Source organism: Panthera pardus, unplaced genomic scaffold, assembly GCF_024362965.1.
Source record: "Panthera pardus isolate Hobbes unplaced genomic scaffold, ASM2436296v1 HiC_scaffold_11, whole genome shotgun sequence".
Lineage (NCBI taxonomy): Eukaryota > Metazoa > Chordata > Mammalia > Carnivora > Felidae > Panthera > Panthera pardus.
Window position 1 is genome coordinate 82005773 of NW_026526666.1, and position 20003 is coordinate 82025775.

General features: G+C 45.3%; 2 protein-coding genes across 4 annotated transcripts in view; one reads left to right on the forward strand and one right to left on the reverse strand.

Annotated features, from left to right (window-relative positions):
- Positions 1–16918, forward strand: SYNC (syncoilin, intermediate filament protein). Of its 2 annotated transcripts, XM_019429812.2 has the most exons (5): positions 2–311; positions 5576–6716; positions 13235–13359; positions 13537–13613; positions 15181–16918. In XM_019429812.2, the coding sequence occupies exons 1-5, from the start codon at positions 259–261 to the stop codon at positions 15189–15191; spliced, it is 1407 nt and encodes a 468-aa protein (XP_019285357.1). In that variant the 5' UTR covers positions 2–258; the 3' UTR covers positions 15192–16918. The 2 variants fall into 2 exon arrangements, with proteins under 2 accessions (XP_019285358.2, XP_019285357.1); XM_019429813.2 differs by lacking the exon at positions 13537–13613 and having other exon boundaries at positions 1–311.
- Positions 16369–20003, reverse strand: part of RBBP4 (RB binding protein 4, chromatin remodeling factor) — a 21941-nt gene continuing 18306 nt past the window's right edge. For both annotated transcript variants that reach the window (XM_019429814.2, XM_053898024.1), the window contains exon 12: positions 16369–17368. In XM_019429814.2, coding sequence (XP_019285359.1) covers positions 17303–17368 — 66 coding nt within the window. In that variant the 3' untranslated portion in view covers positions 16369–17302. The remainder of the gene's footprint in view (positions 17369–20003) is intronic.

A 20003-nucleotide genomic window follows, 5' to 3' on the forward strand; every position in this document is an offset into this window, starting at 1 on the left:
GAAAGAAGGTTCGGGAAGATCTCAGGGCCCGCGGGTTTGGGAGACGCCGATCGGCCACCCCCCACCTCCGCCCCCGGCCGCGCGGCCCGCTCCCTCCTCCCGCGGGCGGGAGCTGGGGCCAAGTGGGCGCGCCCGGCCCGGGGCGGGCGGGATCCGGTGTCGGCGGCAGCTGCCAGTGCGGCGGGCGCGGGCGCGGAGCGAGCGGCCGGCGGGGCCGGCTATTAATAACGCGGCCGCCCAGCCCGGGGTCGCGCAGCCATGGCCAGCCCGGAGCCCCGGCTCGATGGGGACGGCGCCGCCCAGGCCGCGAGGTAGGACCGCGCAGGGCCCAAGTCGCCGCGCTGGGGGGAGGGGGCGCTGGACGAGTCCCCCGCGATCACCTTTCTCCTGGCTGGGGGTGGTGGGCCAGCCGGGGTGCGGCGCGGGCACTGGGCGGAGCCACCGGCCAAGGAAGATGGGGGAGGCCCGGGGTCCCGGCACCTCCGTTTGTCTGTGGTTTTTTATAGCGCCCCCCCCCCCCTCCGGGGCTGGGTGACGATTAACCCTTTCAGACTGGTGGGCATCCACCGGCAAATGCCACTGGGCCGGAGTGGCCAAGGACGCTACTAGCTTTCTTTCATTCCTCACCCCAAATGCGACTGGAGATGGAGGCCTCCAGTTGCTGAATTCGCTGTGTGGAAGGGACTTGGTGCAAGGTTGGGCAGCTGCCAGCTTGGAGTTAAGAGCCTGTTCTGGCAGCTTGCTCTCTCCGGTCTGAGGCCTGGAGTGGGGGGTGGGGAGGGTCTTAGGAGGGCCTTGGTCTTTGCCCCCCCCCCCCCCCCCGGAGAGAAGGCCCGCCCCCAACCATCCACTCTGTCAGCTTACCACTGGTGCCTGGGAAAGGGCTGTGGCTCAGGGATTTGGGGCCACTAGGGAGTATTTCTGCCCCAGGTCAGACCATAGCCCCGAAGAGGTGAAGGTGCAAACACACACACCCCACACCCCTCGCTGTCACACACAGCACAAAGCAGAGTACAGTTTTGCACATACAGTCCCCTGTGCTGCCATATGCATATACAGATACACACAGAGTCAGACACACACCAACTCATGCCTGCAGCATGTCACAGACACTCCTTGCCACAGCCTCGATGTGCAGAGTGGGAGCTGCTGGAGTCCTCTAGGGCCAGGGTCAGAGTGGCAGAGGGAGGCTGCTTGGAGTCCAAGGAAGCCTGAGGTCAGGGGCCCCAGCTGAGCCGGCTCCCTTGCCCCTCGATCTCCCATACGCTATTTTCCTCAGCCCCTTGGAGAGAGGCAGCTGTGTGAGGGCAGCACTGAGCAGATGCCTGGCACTGTGGGGGGGGGGGGGGGGGGGCAACAGAGGCAACAACAGTGTGTGATAAGGGCGCTGCCTGGGAGTCAGGTGGCCGGGGTTCTACTTCCAGCTTTGCCACTTGACTTTGGGCAAAGTTTCCTCCTTGGATCTGAGTCGGTTTCTTGCCTGCCTTCCTTCTACAGAGCCCCACCCTGGGATACACAGAGAATGAGAACTGTACTTGTCCTTAGGAAATGGACTCTCAGGGGACACGGACACGCTCACTGCTGTAATAGCACTAAGTGCAAAGATGAGCTGCACACAAAGTGCCTTGAGAACGGAATAATGGGTTTGTCTGCGAAATGCTTCACAGGGGAGATGAGTGGGGCTTGAAAGACGAATAGAAATTTACGAGTAGGTAAATAAGTATATATATATTTTAACTTTTCATAATTAAAAAATTTTAATGTTTATTTTTGAGAGAGAGAGACAGAGTGTGAGCAGGGAAGGGGCAGAGAGAGAGGGAGACCCAGAATCCGAAGCAGGCTGCAGGCTCCTAGCGGTCAGCACAGAGCCCAATGCGGGGCTCAAACCCACAAACTGTGAGATCATGACCTGAGCTGAAGTCAGATGCTTAACCAACTGAGCCACCCAGGCACCTCCCCCCCTTTTTAAAGTTTATTTATTTTTACAGAGAGAAAGAGAGTAGGGAAGGGGCAGAGAGAGAGGGAGACACAGAATCTGAAGCAGGCTCCAGGCTCTGAGCTGGCAGCACAGAGCCCGACGTGGGGCTCGAACTCAGGAACCATGAGGTCATGACCTGAGCCAAAGTCGGATGCCTAACCAACTGGGGCTTAACCAACCCAGGCACCTCTAAATAAGTATATTTTGAATGCTATGTGCCAAGCTCTGTTGGACCTGCTGTAGCTTTGTACCTGTTTTAGAACTCATGCCTGTTCTGGGAACAGAGTGATAAAAGGAGCACCGTCCAGCTTTGGAGCCAGATGCCATCTTCTCCAGCCTCTACCACTTACAAGTTGTGGAACCTTGAGTGAGTTCTTTACTCAGTGCTCTGGTTTCCTCATCTACAAAATGGGGGTAACAGATGAGCATCATATACATGAGTATTCATGTAAAATACTTGGAATACTGCCTTGAACACAGTTACGTCATTCCAGGGTGGAGAACTCAGCAGGAGCCTGTGAGGGCCGTCTGCTGGGAAAGCAGGGGCTCTGTTGAGGATCAAGGTGGGTCTGGCCGGCTGAGCAGGTGCATCCTTTCTGGTGCTACGAGCTCTACCTTTCCAGGTGGTGCAGGATTGTTCTCTCATCAGATGGTGTACAAGGAGCTGTATTTTCTGAGCTGGATTCTTTAGACATAGTGGGCTAGGAGTAGGAGGTGTAAAAGTGTTAACACATGCTCTGGGTGGGCGGGGGCGGGTAGTGTGAGATGAGCCTGGAAAGGTATGTTGGGGCCACATCTTTAAGGGCTTTGAGTCTATGCTAAGCAGCTGGCTATTTGTGCATGAAGTGATGCGACACGGTTATGTTCTAGTGAGCTGTGGCGCTGTAGGCAATAGGCTGGCATGAGAAGGAAGAATGCCCGTTACAAGGCTGGCACATGAGTGCAGGTATGCGATGACTTGGAGTAGGGCCCTGGCAAGGGGATGAGGAGGAGGTGGAGACTGGAGACTTTCTGAGATAGGTCAGTTCTCAGTGAGTTGGCTATGTGGGGGAGGAAAAGAGCTGTTTAAAGATTATTTGCCTCAAAAATAGAACTACCCTACGATGCAGCAATTGCACTGTTAGGTATTTACCCAAAGGGGACAAAATGTAGATTCAAAGGGGTACATGTTTTTATTGTACAAAGATTCAAAGGGGTACATGCACCCCAATGTTTATAGCAGCATTATCAACAATAGCCAAACGATGGAGAGAGCCCAGATGTCCATCAACTGATGAATGGGTGAAGAAGATGTGGTATATATATGCAATGGAATATTACTCAGCCGTCAAAAAGAATGAAATCTTGCCATTTGCAGTGACATGGATGGAGCTAGAATGTATTATGCTAAATGAAATAAGTCCATCAGAGAAAGACAAATACCATATGATTTCACTCATGTGGAATTTCAGAAACAAAACAGACGAACATATGGGAGGCAGGGAACGAAAAGAGAGGGAACAAATCATAAGAGACTCTTAATGATAGAGGACGAACTATGGGCTGATGGAGGGAGGGGGGATGGGCCAGATGGGTGATGGGTATTAAGGAGGGCGCTTGTTGTGATGAGCACTGGCTGTTGTGGGTAAGTGATGAATCACTGAGTTCTACTCCAGAAACCAATAGTGTACTGTATGTTAACTAACTAAAATTTAAATTAAAAAAAAAAGAAGGGGGGGTAGATTATTTGCCTCATCAACCTGCTGTATGGGGATGTGCTTCTCTGAGCTGGAGAATACAGGTATAGTGAGCCCAGGGAGAAGGATAATTTGGGAAAAGTTGAGTTTGAGGTGCTAGGTGACAACCAGGTGAGAGAGATCAGTCTTTGTGGTAAAGTGATGGGAACAGACAGGGTGATGGTTGAGGCTGCCTTCAAGCTTTTAGATTTCGGTGCAGGTGCTTGGGTTGCATGAAGCCAGTGATGTCTGGGGCCTGGTGAAGCCACACTTGTGGCTTCCAGAGGGCCACCATGAGACACAGAATGGGGAGCCAGGGACTCCTGGGGTGCTAGAGAGGAAGACAGAGTGAGGACACAACGATTTAGAATAAAAGTAATCTGTAGTGGGAACTTGGAGCTGATATCTAGAGCTTAAAACCTGGACACAAGTCGGCCTTTTCAAGACAGATGACTTCACTGATACATGGGGCTTTTCATTTATGCTTTATATCTAAAGTAAGTTTCTTGTAAGCTACACTCACATTTAACTTGTTTTATAACTGGTGCTCATGGAGTAGGAGTTTCCTTGAGCAAATTACTTAATCTCTTTTCACCTCAGTTTCCTGATCTGTAAAATGGGGATAATAAGTATGACTACCTCATAAAAATGTTATGAGGATTAAATGAATTGGTATACGTAAATCATTCAGAACTGAGCCTGAATGATATTAGATTCAGATATTAGGACCTTTTTAAGTGTAATTTATTGTTATTATTTCCGTGGTATTTTATATTTTCAGAGAATTGCCCAGAGATCCAAGGTAGGTAAGATGAATTGAAACAGGAAGGACCAAAGCCATTTGAAGGCCAGAGAAGCAGGAGAATATTCCTTAACAGGAGCTGGTTAAATTAGCAGGCAACTGGCAGCTGGGTTAAGGAACTTCTCTGTCAGAATCACAGAATCTGAATTCAAGAGCCTTTGACAGGCCAGAGGATGGGCCAATTCTAACAAGATGAATGTTTTTACAGGAACAAGAGATGTGGTTTAAAAGCACTCAGTGTGAGGGGCACCTGGGTAGCTCAGTCGGTTTAGCATCTGACTTCAGCTCAGGTCATGATCTCGCAGTGAGTTCGAGCCCCACGTCGGGCTCTGTGCTGCCAGCTCAGAGCCTGGAGCCTGCTTTGGACTCTGTGTCTCACTCTTTCTCTGCTCCTCCCCTGTTCGTGCTCTGTCTCTCTCAAAAATAAGTAAACATTAAAAAAGTTAGGAAAATAAAAGTACTCAGTATGAGACAGTCTTAAAGGCCTTTAGTCAAACTCAGCATTTGCCAGTATGATTGAGCTGCCCTCTATTGGCAATATTGGCCTTATCAACAGAAACATACTGTCCAGAGCTCAGAACATACCTGGATACTGTTTCCAATACCCACCCCCAAGGGACAGTGACAGTTTGGAGCTGAGTCAGAAAGAAGTGACCCAAACGAGGAGGGCACTGGACACTTTGGCATGCATGGAATAATCGAAAGATGTTAGTTTTCCTTAGGTGTTTAAAGAACTTGGCATGGGAAAGTAGTTAGATTTGTCTGATTCCAGAAAGAGGAACCAAGTCCAGGTAAAAAATTGCAGAGAAGGTTTTACTTCAACACTAGAATTTTCTTATGACAGTGGAACGATGTGAGCTTCCTGGCCTTAAAGGTATGTAAGCAGAGGCTAGACGCTGACGTCATGGGGATGTTGTCAGGGGATCTGAGCCATGGGTGTATGGGGGTAGGCTGACGGAGGGGGAAGGAGTAGACAAGTGCCCTCTGAGATGTGAGAGGCCGAAAAAAGCCCAATGGCTCCCGTCGGGAACCATCCCGGGATTGTGGCTGCCCTCTGACTTTAAGTCATTTCTCTTGCAGAGAAACAAGAACGGAAGCCAGTTCTTCTCTCGAAGAGAACTCTGAATCCCCGCGTGAGGTGGGGACTTTGAACCCAGAAGTTACTCTGTCTTTGGAGGGGACCTTGAACTTAGAGGACATTCTCTACCTGGGGGACACAGGTGACCTCGATGAGACACTCTACGTGGAAGAGACGGAGAAGCCTGAGGAGGCACTGTATATCGAGGAGACCAGGCAACCAGGGGAGGCCCTGGAGATGGACGAGCCTATGAAGCCAGAGGAGATACTATATGTGGACGAGCCCACGCAGCCAGGAAAGACCACAAGCCCAGAGCAGACCAGTTCCGGGGGAGAGACGGTCACGAGCGAGGAGAAACCCAGCCCTGAGGAGAGCCTCCAAGCCGGGCCTAGTCCCAGCACAGACAACCTGAGCATAGAGGACCTGGAATTGCTAGAGGAGCGTTTCCAGCAATGTGTCCAAGCTGTGGCCCAGCTGGAAGAGGAGAGGGATCGGCTCATCCACGAGCTGGTGTTGCTCCGGGAACCAGCCCTGCAGGAGGTGCAGCAGGTCCATCAGGACATCCTGGCCGCCTACAAACTGCACGCCCAAGCAGAGCTGGAGAGGGACGGGCTGAGGGAGGAGATCCGGCTGGTCAAGCAGAAGCTGTTCAAGGTGACAAAGGAATGCGTGGCCTGCCAATACCAGCTCAAGTGCCGCCGGCAGGACGTGGCCCAGTTTGCCGATCTCCGGCAAGCGCTGACCACACGGGCAGCCCAGCTCTCGGAGGAACTGGCCCAGCTCCGGGACGCCTATCAGAAGCAGAAGGACCAGTTACGGCAACAACTGGAAGCACCTCCCAGCCAGAGGGACGGGCACTTTCTCCAGGAGAGCCGGCGGCTCTCTGCCCAGTTTGAGAACCTCATGGCAGAGAGCCGCCAAGGCCTGGAGGAAGAGTATGAGCCTCAGCTGCTGCGGCTCCTGGAGAGGAAAGAAGCTGCGGCCAAAGCGCTGCAGAAAACCCAGGCCGAGATCCAGGGGATGAAGGAGGCTCTGAGACCCCTGCAAGCAGAGGCCCGGCAGCTCCAGCTGCAGAACAGGAACCTGGAGGACCAGATCTTGCTCGTGAGGCAGAAACGAGATGAGGAGGTGCAGCAGTACAGGGTAGGCCCCCTGGGCACGGACAGTTAGCCTGGGGCAGGAAAAGGTGACCGGAGTCACAGGTCTCGCGGCCACTTTGAAGGAGGCCCTCCTACATGCAGGAGGACCCGCTTACTCCTCGGGGCGGCCGCTCCTTTACTCCGCTCTTCATCCCACCAGGTTAGGCCGGCGCTCCGGGCTGAGAATGTAGGCGGCGCCCTGACACCGACCGTCACCCGGTCCTCTCGTTAAGCCTCCAAATCAAGTGTTCTCGCTTTCATAGATGAGGAAACAGGCTCAGCGAGCTGGTGGTCTATGAACCCTGGCCTGGCCAATTGTGAACGTTTCCGTGCACTTTCCATGGCACAGTTTTCCAATTCTTGGTGAATCATGCTTGGGTGCAGGGAGCAAGAGGGGGATGAGGCGAGGTGGGATTTTCATTCTCTCCCTCCCTGCACATTCACCCTCAAGTCCCACCTAGCTGATCTCTGCCTTGGAGCTTCCCAGTTTTAAAACTGGGACGAGGGGCGCCTGGCTGGCTTGGTTCAGTAGAGCGTGTGACTCTTGATCTCGAGGTCATGAGTTTGAGCCCCACGTTGGGCACAGAGATTACTTAAAACAAAACAAAACACAGCAAAAACTGGGATGAAATCTATGAAGCTCTATTCCTCATTTTCCTTCTTTGTGCATTATCACCATTTCACTTGTATTCCAGTTACTTCTGATTAAGTGTGAGCCAGTTCTAATCCCTTTATAGAACAGGGTGGGATATAAATACAAAGTAAAAACACAATTTTGTCTCTCTCCCACGGACTGTGAGCTTTCAGAAGGAAGGGAGCATTGCTTTACTTTTTTCTGCCACTCGGGCTCAGAGGATATCAGTTAAATGCTGACTGAAGGGCTGCTGGCCACTATGAGGGGACCACGATGTGGTGGTTCCTTTCAGAGCAGTATTTTCATCTTTTGAAATACATGTTCCTTTGGATAAGCTTAAAAAGTTCCAGAGATTCTGATCCATCCTTCAAGGAACATATCCTCTGTTGAAAATGGCTGTATTCACTTCACTCAAAATTTTGTCAAGCTTTCTGTAGTTTGTATTATGAAAGCAATCCCCTCCCCCACTGCAGCTTTTTAATTGGTTCAGTCTAGTGAAAGAGGATCTTTTTATTTTTTTGGCATAAAATGTATCCTTAAGTTGTACTCAGACAGACATTACATTAATAATTGTAATCCAGGGGAAAGAGCAGCATGTGATTTAAGAGAGGTACAGGTAAGAGTGCTATACGATAATGAAATTATTTTTAGTCATCCATTAAATCAGACAACACTCCATGGAAGAAGTGGTGTTATTTGAGCTAGGTATTAAAATATAGGCAAGATCTAGACCAGTGCTATCCCAAAGAAATATGCAAGACATAATATAATTTAAACCTTTATAATAGCCATATTAAAGAAATTTAAAAAAATAGGTGAGAGTAGTTTTAATATATATATTAACTCAACATCTGCAACCTGGCTGCATATGACAGGTGAAAAATTGAAAGGTGAGTTGAACTGTAAAGGTAGGTTGGGGCAGATCATTTTGGGCTTTTTTTTTTTTTTTTTTTTTTTTAAATTAGAGTGAGTGTGTGAGCTGGGAAGGGGGGCAGAGAGAGAGAATCTTAAGCAAGCTCCACACTCAGTGTGGAGCCAGACGTGGGGCTCAATCCCACAACCCTGGGATCATGACCTGAGCCAAAATGAAGAGTTGGGTACTCAATTGACTGAGCCACCCAGGCACCCCAGGTCATGTCAGGACTCAGAAATCCAAACTAGGGAGTTTGGATTTCATTCAGTACTCAGTTACATCAGTAAAGGTATTTAATCAAGCGAGTAACATAATTGCTTCTCTACTTTTAGAAAAAGTATGGGTGGCAGTGTGTAAAATGGGCTGGAGACCTAGAAGCTAGGGGACTAATCAGGAAGCTACTATAGGTAAGAGGAACCAATGTGGGAATACAAGGAAGGGGAAGGATGCAAGAACAAATGCAGGATAATGTGGCCACTGAATGAAGGGGGCAGGGATGAGAAGTCACAGAGGGTGTCAAGATTTCAGACAAGCCTAACTGGGACAGTGGTACCATCAACAGGAAATCCTCTGGAGGAGTTTTTGGACATAGTATTAGGGTTGTAGAATTGCCCCCGCCCCCCACCTGCCCGCGATTTTCATCACTGTGCTGGATTTCAGATTTGCTGATTGGTACAGCTTTCCCAAGATCATTCTATGAAACATACTCTTGATGGATGTCTCCTATTGCTTTGTCATAAAGTAGCAATCAAGGTCCTAGTAAGCAAATTCTGCTTTGTGAAATGGCTTCCCAGACTTGTTTGCCAAAGGTCACTTACGGCATCTGACTACTTTTCAAGGGTACACTTCACTCTTGCAGTTGTACACTCTGCCTCTTTCATCACCATCATCTATTCATTCAACAAATATTTTCTACGCCTGCTTACCATGTGCCAGGCAGTGAACTATGTGCTGGCAGAAGAGATGAGATGAGAAATGGGGGAAAGGGGTAGTTTCTGACCTCAAATAGTTTATAGTCCAGGAAGGATACCAGATATAATGAACATATTGCGTAAAATGAAAGACACTTGATTTTAAGATGCACCCTGATCTGAAATGTTAAAATGTGAAAGCCATAGAATCAGTGAAATCATTAATATTCTTCAAGTGATAAACACTATAACAGTAGTAGGAATAAGGCACTGTACCAATGAAGTACGTATAATTACCCCTGCCTGGGGACACGGAGGGGAAATTTCACAAGAGTTAACAATAGCTACCATGTACTTGTAGTTTTTTACACGTATTAATACATTTAATCCTTACCTTTCTGTGCGATAGCTATAAATTACTGTCACTGTATGAAAAATGAGAAAACAGAAACCAGACAGACAAGTCAAATCATTTGTTCAGGAAGTGACAGGAGGATTCTGACCCTGTGCAATCTAGCCCAAGTTCACATTCAACTTCCACAAGGTGTTTGAACTAAGCCTTGGAGAATAAATTTGTTGGGTAGACATGGGAAAGAGGCATTCCAGGCAGAGGGAATGACTTACACAAAAGCATGAAAACATAAAAAGACATGTTAAGGGAAGTCCGCTCAGTGTGGCTGGATCCTAAGAATGTGACTAGACAGATGTGGCTGTAGTGGTAGACTGGGACCAGACTGAAGGATTTTCCATAGTCTTAAAGTCAGTGGTTTTCAAAAAAAAGGTTTTCTCCAAAGCCACAGACCCTTTTCCCCAAACACAACTTGATATAGAATGCCAGCATGTAAAACAGGTAAAAGTGAGCTACTTTCTGAGGCAAGGGCACTTCCATATGGCTTTCTCCTGGGGTTTCATGGAAAACAGTTTGAGGACCACTGAAGAGCTCCACAGACAAGACGGCAACAACGCAGTTGTAAAGTATGAGTTTTCTTTAAATTTTTTTTTTTTTAACGTTTATTTATTTTTGAGACAGAGAGAGACAGAGCATGAACGGGGGAGGGTCAGAGAGAGGGAGACACAGAATCTGAAACAGGCTTCAGGCTCTGAGCTGTCAGCACAGAGCCCGACATGGGGCTCGAACTCACGGACCGCGAGATCATGACCTGAGCCAAAGTCGGCCGCCCAACCGACTGAGCCACCCAGGCGCCCCAAGAAAACTTATGAGTTTTCTAAGCCAGTGGCAAATCCTGGCTCACTTCCTGTCTGGGAAACTTTGGACCAATGACTTCACCAGTGACTCTGCTCCTTCACTGTAAAATGGGATTAGTAATAATACACATCATAAGGCTGTTGGAAAGAATGAATTAATCTTTGTAAAGTACTTGCGCATAGGCACATACTTTTAAAAATGGTGGCATGTAGGATGGATTGAAAGAGCCTGGAAAGACCACTTAAGCCTTATGAGGGAGAGATCATGTGAGATATGTGAAGTAAAATATTTGGGTAGGATTTGGGGACTGGTGCAGTGGGTGGTGTGAGGAATTTGCTGAGAATGGTCTCCAAGTTTTTAGATGAAATTGGTAGGTCGTGAATGCGGAATTATAGAATGTTTACTATCTATGTGCTTCACATCCAGCATTACGTGCAGGGTGCTGGGCAGGAACCTACAAGCTGGGAGTTACACAAGAAGAAAAAAGATAAATGGTAATGTAATATAGCAGATGCTGTTTAGGTGACAGAAATGGCAGGAGTAAAGACACAGAGATCTGTGAATTTGTCAGGCTAGAACCAAGAAACCTCATGCAAGCCACAGATGTCATTTACAATTTTCTAGTAGCCACATTAAAAAAAAAAAAAATAAGAAACAGGTGAAACTAGTATTTTATTTAACTCCGCATATAAAAATATTTCAACATTGAGTCAATATCAAAATTTGAGGTATTTTACATTGTTTTATATGCCAAGTCTTAAAAATCTGTGTAGCTTATACTTAGGTACATGTGGATTCAGATTAGCTGAATTTCCAGTACTTACTAGCTACATGTGACTAGTCGTGGCCTCCCTGCTACACAGTGCAGGCTAGAGGAAAATGTCCATCTGAAAGCGCAGTGGAGGTTCTAATTAGAGGTAGGGGTCAGACTAAAGGGGGTCTGAATGCCAGACTCAAGAGGTGGAAAGTCTTTGAAAGACGAACACGATAAAGCAGTTTTAGAAAGTTAGTCTCGTGGTGCTACATGATTAAGACCGGCTTAACGCCAGTCAGGGTAGCAATATTTGTTTCATTTTGTAACGTTGCTCCTCCTGGTCAGTTTATCATTGATGGTACAGACTGTCTTCCCAAGCGTGTACTTTTAGGTCTCACCAAAATACAGCTTTGCTAGATGTCGAAAGGAGGCTTGGGGAATTGGGGCGCAGAGGTTTGCGGGTGCTTCCCTCCAGAAGACAGACTTAGATGGCAAGACCGCATCTCTGTGTGGCACCAAAGTATGGCTAAGGCACTAAAAAAAGGCCTTTTGACAAGGTTGACCAAAGTCGAAATTCAGCCAGAGTATCAAACGCTGCAGAATGATGTGCCATAGGTATATGAAGGATGACTTAGAGAACAAATTATTTAGATCCTTCTAATAACAGCATGTACCTAAACTGGATTCCTGGCTCATTATTCTTCAAAATCTGAGGTGAAGTCATTACCCCTTTAAAACAGGCCTTTCAGCTGCAACCTTCCCTTCCCATCTCCCTCATGCTTCCTAAGGATCCACGCCAGCTACCAACTATGCCAGAGACGGATTTGCTGACATCTTCCTTACCTCACTCCTCAGGCATTAATCCTGGGCAGAGACAGTTTACAGAATATATCCTGTTTGGTTTGGGCAGAATGGGAAACGGACAATCATCTTAAGGCTCCTGAAGGCCTCTGGGGCATAGCTTCTTCATCTTCCAACTTAGCACTTTGGAACAAATTCAGTCTTTTTGTGTAACAAGTACAGTATAAGGAAATTAACAACTAGGATAGCCAACATCCTAATAAAGCATCTATTTGCATATGATGTTACAGAAGTACCGGGCAGAGCTATTTTGGACTTCAAGGAGGTTCAAATACAAAACTTGTGTTTAGTCTTTCCTGTAAACAACTGGACTTCCAATAGTTTTAACTCTCTTAGAACTACATTTAATAGCCAAGATTAAGTGGGCGCCTAGGTGGCTCAGTCAGTTAAGTGTCCAACTCTTGACCTTGGCTCAGGCCATGATCTCATAGGTCGTGGGTTCAAGCCCCATGGCAGGCTGTGCTGATGGTGTGAGGCCTGCTTGGGATTGTCTCACCTTCCCTCTGCCCCTCCCCTGCTTGTGCTGTATCTCTCTCAAAATTTTGGCTCAGGCCATTACCTTATGGTTTGTTGGTTTGAGCCCTGCATCAGGCTCCGTGCCGACAGTACACAGCCCGTTTGGGATTCTCTCTCCCCTTCTCAGTCTGCTCCTCCCACACACTCTCTCTCAAAATAAACAAACAAAAAAATAGTTAAGAATAACTGCATACAAAGACTTGATTTTTTTTCCAAAGTAGGCTCCACACCCAACGTGGGGCTTGAACTCACAACCCCAAGATCAAGAGTCGCATGCTATACCGAGTCAGCCAGGCACCCCCAAGACTTGGTTTCTTTTAAATTGCTTTAAGTTGCAGGATGATGTAAAAACTGATTATCCTGATAGAAATAAACTTGCACAAAGCCAGAGGTCCATAAAACTCTCAGCACACCGACTACAGGACCACAACTCTCCCCAACACTTCTTAAAACTGCAAAACAAACAAAAAACCATCTGAGCACCCACCCACCCTTTGTAGGATTCTATTAAGCAGTAGTCTGCCAGTATAGACAAGACTCCTTTCTGGTCACCATTTTCCTAAGCAGGATTACTTTGTCCCAACATTTCTTTGAACCAGTTTCTCAAACTATACTGGCGTGAAGATTAAACAACATCTAAGAAAGTGCTTTATAAACTATAACGGACAATGCCAGTTTTTTTATTGTTCTGCTCACTAGAGATGTTCTTGACCCTCTCACCTGCAGGAACAGCTGGAGGAAATGGAAGAACGACAAAGGCGGTTAAGGAATGGGGTACAACTCCAGCAACAGAAGAACAAAGAGATAGAGCAGCTAAGGATCAGCCTCGCCGAAGAGCTCTCAACTTATAAGTCAGTTTTTGCTGCTATTCAGATCTTAACTGACACCGGCTGAGGGGATGGTGGGGAGGGAGATGTTGCTCAGGGGAAATTTCACTTAACATGGAAAAGCAAAACAATGACTTGGGAAATGATTTCCAAACTGTGCTCATCCAGGACAAATGGAAAATGGCTTTCTTTTTTTTAAAGGGCTATGCTATCCAAGAGCCTGGGACAGGCTAACGCTCCCACTTCTCAGACAGGTGGAATCGAGACACAGTCTCAAGGTGATCCTTGAGGGTACAAGAGTGGTGTTTGCCTTGTTGCTGCTTTCCTAACTTAACAATACTAATGCCTGAAAAAAAAAAAAAAAAAGTGTGTCAAATGACAAGTCAGTTAGGAATAACACCTCCAGATTGCCCGATTTAAGCATTCAGCAGTCACTTGGAATGTTTCTGTTTCTAGCAGGACTCAAAATATGCCCTAATTATCACTGGGAATTCTGTAAGAGGATGACACATCTAGGGGCTCTGTGCATCACTTTCCTTGGCCTATTCTACCCCATCAGCTATTCATAAAGTTTCCTTAGAATAGCATGGGGCGCCTGGGTGGCTCAGTCGGTTAAGCGTCCGACTTCGGCTCAGGTCACGATCTCGCGGTCCATGGGTTCGAGCCCCGTGTCGGGCCTGGGCTGATGGCTCAGAGCCTGGAGCCTGTTTCCGATTCTGTGTTTCCCTCTCTCTCTGCCCCTCCCCCGTTCATGCTGTGTCTCTCTCTGAAAAATAAATAAACGTTAAAAAAAAAAAATTAAAAAAAAAAATTTTTAATAAAAAAAAAAGAATAGCAGAGAAGACAGTTATGCTACCTAATTCAGACTATGACAAAGGAGGCCAGAAGGCTAAATATGGAAGTTAAAACAAAAACAAAAAACTCAAGTAGGTGTTGTTTTAGCCTGAGGGACAGAATTTATTTTTAAAGTTTATTTTGAGTGACAGACAGCAAGCAGGGGAGGGGCAGAGAGAGAGGGAGAGAGAGAATCCCAAGCAGACTATGCACTGGCAGCACAGTGCTGGACACGGGGCTCAAACTCACTGTTAGATCATGACCTGAGCCAAATCAAGAGTCGTATGCTTAACCGACTGAGTCACCTAGGTGCCCCACGATTATTGCTTAATATGTGAAACAAGCAACATGCCTATCCATTGATTTCTTTATATACTAATATGTTCTTATATTCCTGATAAAATCCTAGATTCTCTTGGATAAAGACATTAAGGATAAAAAAGGTCTATGTTAAGTTGTATACTAGACAGATGCCCATAAATTTAATTCTTACTTTCTAGCTAGTCTTGTGTCTTAGATACAAACTCACAAATAACAGTTATAACCAATACTTTTCGTAACTTACTAGCATTTTCTTTTACCATGTTTTACCTAGGAGTAACTGATTACGCTTATTGTTTGGGAGATTAGAGAACCTTGTAATTGAGGAAATTAGTATGTTAAACACCTTTGTGTGGATCAGATTAAAAGTACAATAGGGAAGGAAAGGGCAAGGACTCATCTTAAGAAACGAGAATTTCAGTCATTGTTAACACCCATGCAAGGTTAACCTGGCTAGTCCGTCCCATCACCACCACATAGGTTACCATTCATTCAGTCTTGCAGGTAAGAGGCATCCTAATAGGCATTTGGAGGGAAATGCATTCCTAATCATATGTAAATCACACTCTAGCAATCTCTCCCCAACTTAGCCCGCACTAAGTAAACTTCGGAAGTTGTGATGAACTTTATGCTGTATTATTTCAAGTTGCACAAAATATAAACTTATTTTTTCTTTTCTCAACTTTACAGGGGCTGTTTAGAAACATATGGCCAAATCTGCAATCCAGAAACAGCAACACAAAACTTCTTAGCAAAGGATCACTAAGTACCCTCTGGACATACTTTTTTTCCAGAGAAGGGAGTGCCAGGGACTTGGCAAGCAATTCACCCTGGGAAAGTTACAAATACTGGCTGACCTGTTTAGAAAGATTCTAAGGCTGGCTGGAGGCAGAACACCATCAGTCAAGGCTTAGGTGGAGTCTATTTCATAGGCTGCTGGTACCAAGCTAAATGCACTTAGCAACGGAAAAAGAAGCCTTCTGTTCTCCAGCAGCAACCCCCACGTGCAGAGTAAAGGATGGATGTATGGACACACTTTAGTGTTGTGAAGAATGTATCTTGCCTTGTGTTGACCCAAAACAAAAACCTTTTTTGGAGCACAGGTAGGGTCAAAAAGGCAGCCGATTTTCATTATATGGGTTTACAATTTGAATTCTTTTGTGCCATGAGTGTTAGACTTTAAAATGAATCCTTTTACAAAGTTTAAGTCTGTGCAGACTCATACAGTTTACTCCTAATTGTGTGAAGATAATTTTCGCTATACTCTAAAAGAACTACTGACTTGGAAAAAAAGGAACCAATCCAGATTTGAACCTAAAGGTTAAGAATACTCAGATTTTCCCAAAGACTGTGTCTCATGAAAATGATTCTGGGTCAGAGTGATCTACTCAGTTCAATTGAGTGCCTGGCAAAGAACCAGGCATTTTATCTGGTTATGGTACTTGGTGATAAAGGCTTTCAAGAGCCTATTATTTCTAACCTCTAAGTACAGACCCCAGTGAAAAATATACTGGGGAGATTCAACCTCTCTATGGGAAAAGGTTCAAACACCTTTTCCAAATTTAAAATTTGCCTTAAATGCTCTCTGCCACATTGCCTTTGACAGTCTTGCAAGTCCATGTAGTTCTCTAGAGAGACTTCAAAAAGATGTGATTTTATCAAAGACTAATCCTGTGCCTCTCGGGTTCAGCGTTTTATGTCTTGCACTTTCCCTGGGAAGGAGTGAACCTCTTTTCTCTAGCTCTGGGTCTATTATATTTAATTCTGCTCTTGATAGTCAAAGACCAGAGACAATTACTGTCCTCTGAACAACCCTTCGAGAAGCCAGACTGGTGTTTGATGAATGTTATGTACTAAATAAAACCCATCAGCATGGGGTTACGTAGAAAAGCAATTTATTCCATTATAAGCACTTACACAGTTAGTCATGGAGAGTAACAGGCCTGCTGGTGAAACAGGTCACCCAAAATAGAGATGGTACCAAACTAGTGGTCAAGGACTAACTCCTTAAAAAAAAAAAAAAAAAAAAAAAAAAAAAAAGCAACTCTTATCCAGGATTAATTTAATTTTAAAAACAAATACAAGCTATCAATTCACTCTTCTCAACTCAACTGGACAGTCTACCTGTGGTATAACTGTCAGGTAAAAACATACATCTTTACAACTTGGTGGTCCCAAGTTTTTTAAAAAAACCATTTCACAGAAAGGAAAGAAATATGAAAACAGCTCAAGAAATACACTAACAAGCAAAAATATATGGGGAAAGAGGAACACATAGGTTTGACTTAACTGAAGAAACAGGGGAGACTGGTCTACATAGGAAAATGTGCATCCTGGAAAGTCAGGTGTGAAGATTTCAGAAGAGGAATTTATAGGACTTGAATCTCCCCCATTTCCTAAATAAAAATGACATCGTGTGGTATTTATACTCCATGGCTCAGACACCTACCTCACTTGGCTCTATTCCTTCCTCACTTTAGCCTTAACTTAAAGGAGTCTGAAAAACTTGGGGATACAGCCTAAGAAGAAAAATAACCACACACAATATTCCCCTTTCTAAAGTGGCTACTTTAGACCTTTGTTACTAGAAAATTCCTGAAGAAAATTTAAATAGAAGTCTGTGGTTTTACTGAATCAAGTCCCCTAGTTAATATTTAGAAAACACCCTCTGTTTGGGCTAGTAACATTGTTGATGGTACCTATCATAGAGGGATAGCCAAACAAAGTCTGTGTCTCAAAACCAGTGTTAAATCAATCTCAGGGTTGAGAGGAAAAACAGGGGAGTCTAAAATCACAAGAAGTGCAGACATATCTAGGACCCTTGTCCTTCCGGATCCACGCTTCCTTCAGGGTCTTCATCATTATAAATGTTCTCTGCCTGCCCAAAAACAAGAAACAGAGAAAGGGCATTTAGTAAACATGAAAGATATTTCTTGAAGTTAAAGTTTCAAAAACAGATCAGGCCAGAGAGACAGACTGAACCAGAGTCTCTGTAGCAACTATTCAGCTCTGCAGTTGCTGCATGAAAGCAACCATTGACCATCTGAAAATGAATGGGTATGGCTATGTTCCAATAAAAACAGGCAGCTGGCCCACAGGCCAAGTAGATTAGGACATTCCCACAAAACTGAAGTATGGTTACTGTTTGTCTTCACACTCAACCTTCAGGAGTCCTTTTATTGGACGTTAGTCACAAGAGTCAAAAAGTAAAAACGACAGGGGCGCCTGGGTGGCTCAGTTGGTTGAGCGTCAGACTTCGGCTCAGGTCATGATCTCACAGTTTGTGGGTTCAAGCCCCGCATCAGGCTCTGTGCTGACAGCTCAGAGCCTGGAGCCTGCTTCAGATTCTGTGTCTCCCTCTCTCTGTCCCTCCCCTGCTTGCGCTCTCTCTCAAAAAAAATATAAAACATTAAAAAAAAATTTACAAAATTAAAAAAAGTAAAAACACCACAAATGCCCATCAAATGATGAATAAATAAAAATGGTATGTGGTGGGGCGCCTGGGTGGCTCAGTTGGTTAAGCGGCCAACTTCGGCTCAGGTCGTGATCTCGCGGTCTGTGAGTTCAAGCCCTGCGTCGGGCTCTGTGCTGACAGCTCAGAGCCTGGAGCCTGTTTCGGATTCTGTGTCTCCCTCTCTCTCTGACCTTCCCCTGTTCATGCTCTGTCTCTCTCTGTCTCAAAAATAAATAAACGTTAAAAAAAAAAAAAAAAATTAAAAAAAAAAATGGTTATGTGGCAATAAAAAAAAGGTAGTCACATATTGTATTATTTAGTTTATATTAAGTGTCCAGAACAGGCAAATCCGTAAAGTGGACTGGGGATTGCCTACTGCTGGGTGGACTGGAGAAAAATAGGGAGTGATGGCTAATGGGTATGCAGTTTTTCTGAGGGGTAAATTACTGTGGTGACGGTTGCATAATTCTGTGATTACAGTAAAAAATAAATAAGCATTCATTAAGAGACCCCCCCCCCCCCCCCTGCAACCATGGGTTTCAAATCTCAATTTATGAATATTTTTAAAAGAAAATTGCTCTAGGGGCGCCTGCGTGGCTCAGTTAGTTGGGCGTCCAACCGGTTCAGGTCATGATCTTGCAGGTCATGGGTTCGAGCCCCACATCGGGTGCTCTGCTGTCAGCATGGAGCCTGCTTCAGATCCTGTCTCCCTCTTTCTCTATGCCCCTCCCCTGCTTGTGCATGTGCTTGCTCTCTCTCAAAAAAAAAAAAAAAAAAAAAAAAAAAAAAAAAAAAAGTAAAAAGAAAAAACTGCTCTAGCATAAAATAAACTCTACTTCTATCATTTGATGAAAAACTTGCAGCCAAAGGCATAATCATAAATACAGAAAATACTTTTATTTGGGGAAAGTTAACTGTTCTTACTTAGCATCTACTGTGCACAAATCACTAGGCTAGGTGCTGCAGAGGATGGGACAGTCTTATCTTTAAAAAGCCTGTGATCTGACTGCAACAGGAATGTATACGATTTTGTAATGTTTTCTGACAACGAATGTGTAACTGTCTTTTTCACCCAAAGGTATCTAACAATTCAATTCAATCCTGACACTAACTACACCTAGAAGTAGTGTCAGACTCCATAGGTTTAAGGGCCTGGTCCCACAAGACTATAATCCTCACTTCAGAGGCCAGTGTCAAGCCGAGTGCCCCGACTAACCATGTACTTCTGTCCAACTTGCCTATAAAACTTGGGGGTTTCCACAGGCTGCCCTCCCACCCCCTGCCATCTTAGATTTGATAATTTGCTGGAATGACTCATAAAATCATGAAAACTTTTATTTAGTATCAGCAGTTTACAACTTAAAACTCAGGAATAGTCAAATGGCAGTGATGCCCAGGGCACGGTGAAAAGGGAGCACAGAGCGTCCATGCCTTCCCTAGGCAGCATCGATCTATTTAACAACTTGGAAGCTCATTGCATTGAGAAGTTTTATAGAGGCTTTTCAAGAGTCTTTACAGAGCGCAATCCCCTCTGCTTGTGGGTGGGAGGGACTGAAAAGTTTTCCAATCAACTGTTCAGTCTTTTGGGAGTCCAGACCTATCCTAAGGCTATCCAGTGGCCCTAAGTTACCTCCTTAGCCTAAACTCAGGCGTGGCCAAAAGGGGCTCTTTATAAATAGGAATAGAGACTTCTACCACTCTGACAGTCCCAAAGGTTTTAGGACCTCTGTGCTAGGAACCTGGACAAAGACCAAATATTTATTTTATAATTCTCCTTTTCTTTTACCACAATTCTAAAAAAAACAAGTAAAGGAAATACCTGGCCTGCCTGAAGATAATGTAGTTCAATCTACTACAACAATCCCATGGGAACAACTAAAATATTTTTAATTTACAGGCTATCCAAGGCAGACTATTTCACTTTTCCGTCTTTAATTTTTATATTAATTTTATGTGGGTACAATACAAGGAAAAAGGTGAGCCAGATTTTCTGTTTACACATATTAACACAGAATTATTACTAAAAGGAATAAAGAAGAAATAAAAATACTCCCTAAAT

Bases quoted from the DNA above. Each gene is read 5' to 3' on its own strand.
- SYNC (XM_019429812.2), top strand. From the start codon at position 259: ATGGCCAGCCCGGAGCCCCGGCTCGATGGGGACGGCGCCGCCCAGGCC. The intron at 6,717-13,234 runs GTAGGCCCCCTG...TCTCACCTGCAG, and splicing joins AGGAGGTGCAGCAGTACAGG to GAACAGCTGGAGGAAATGGA. The intron at 13,360-13,536 runs GTCAGTTTTTGC...TTTTTTTTAAAG, and splicing joins GAAGAGCTCTCAACTTATAA to GGCTATGCTATCCAAGAGCC.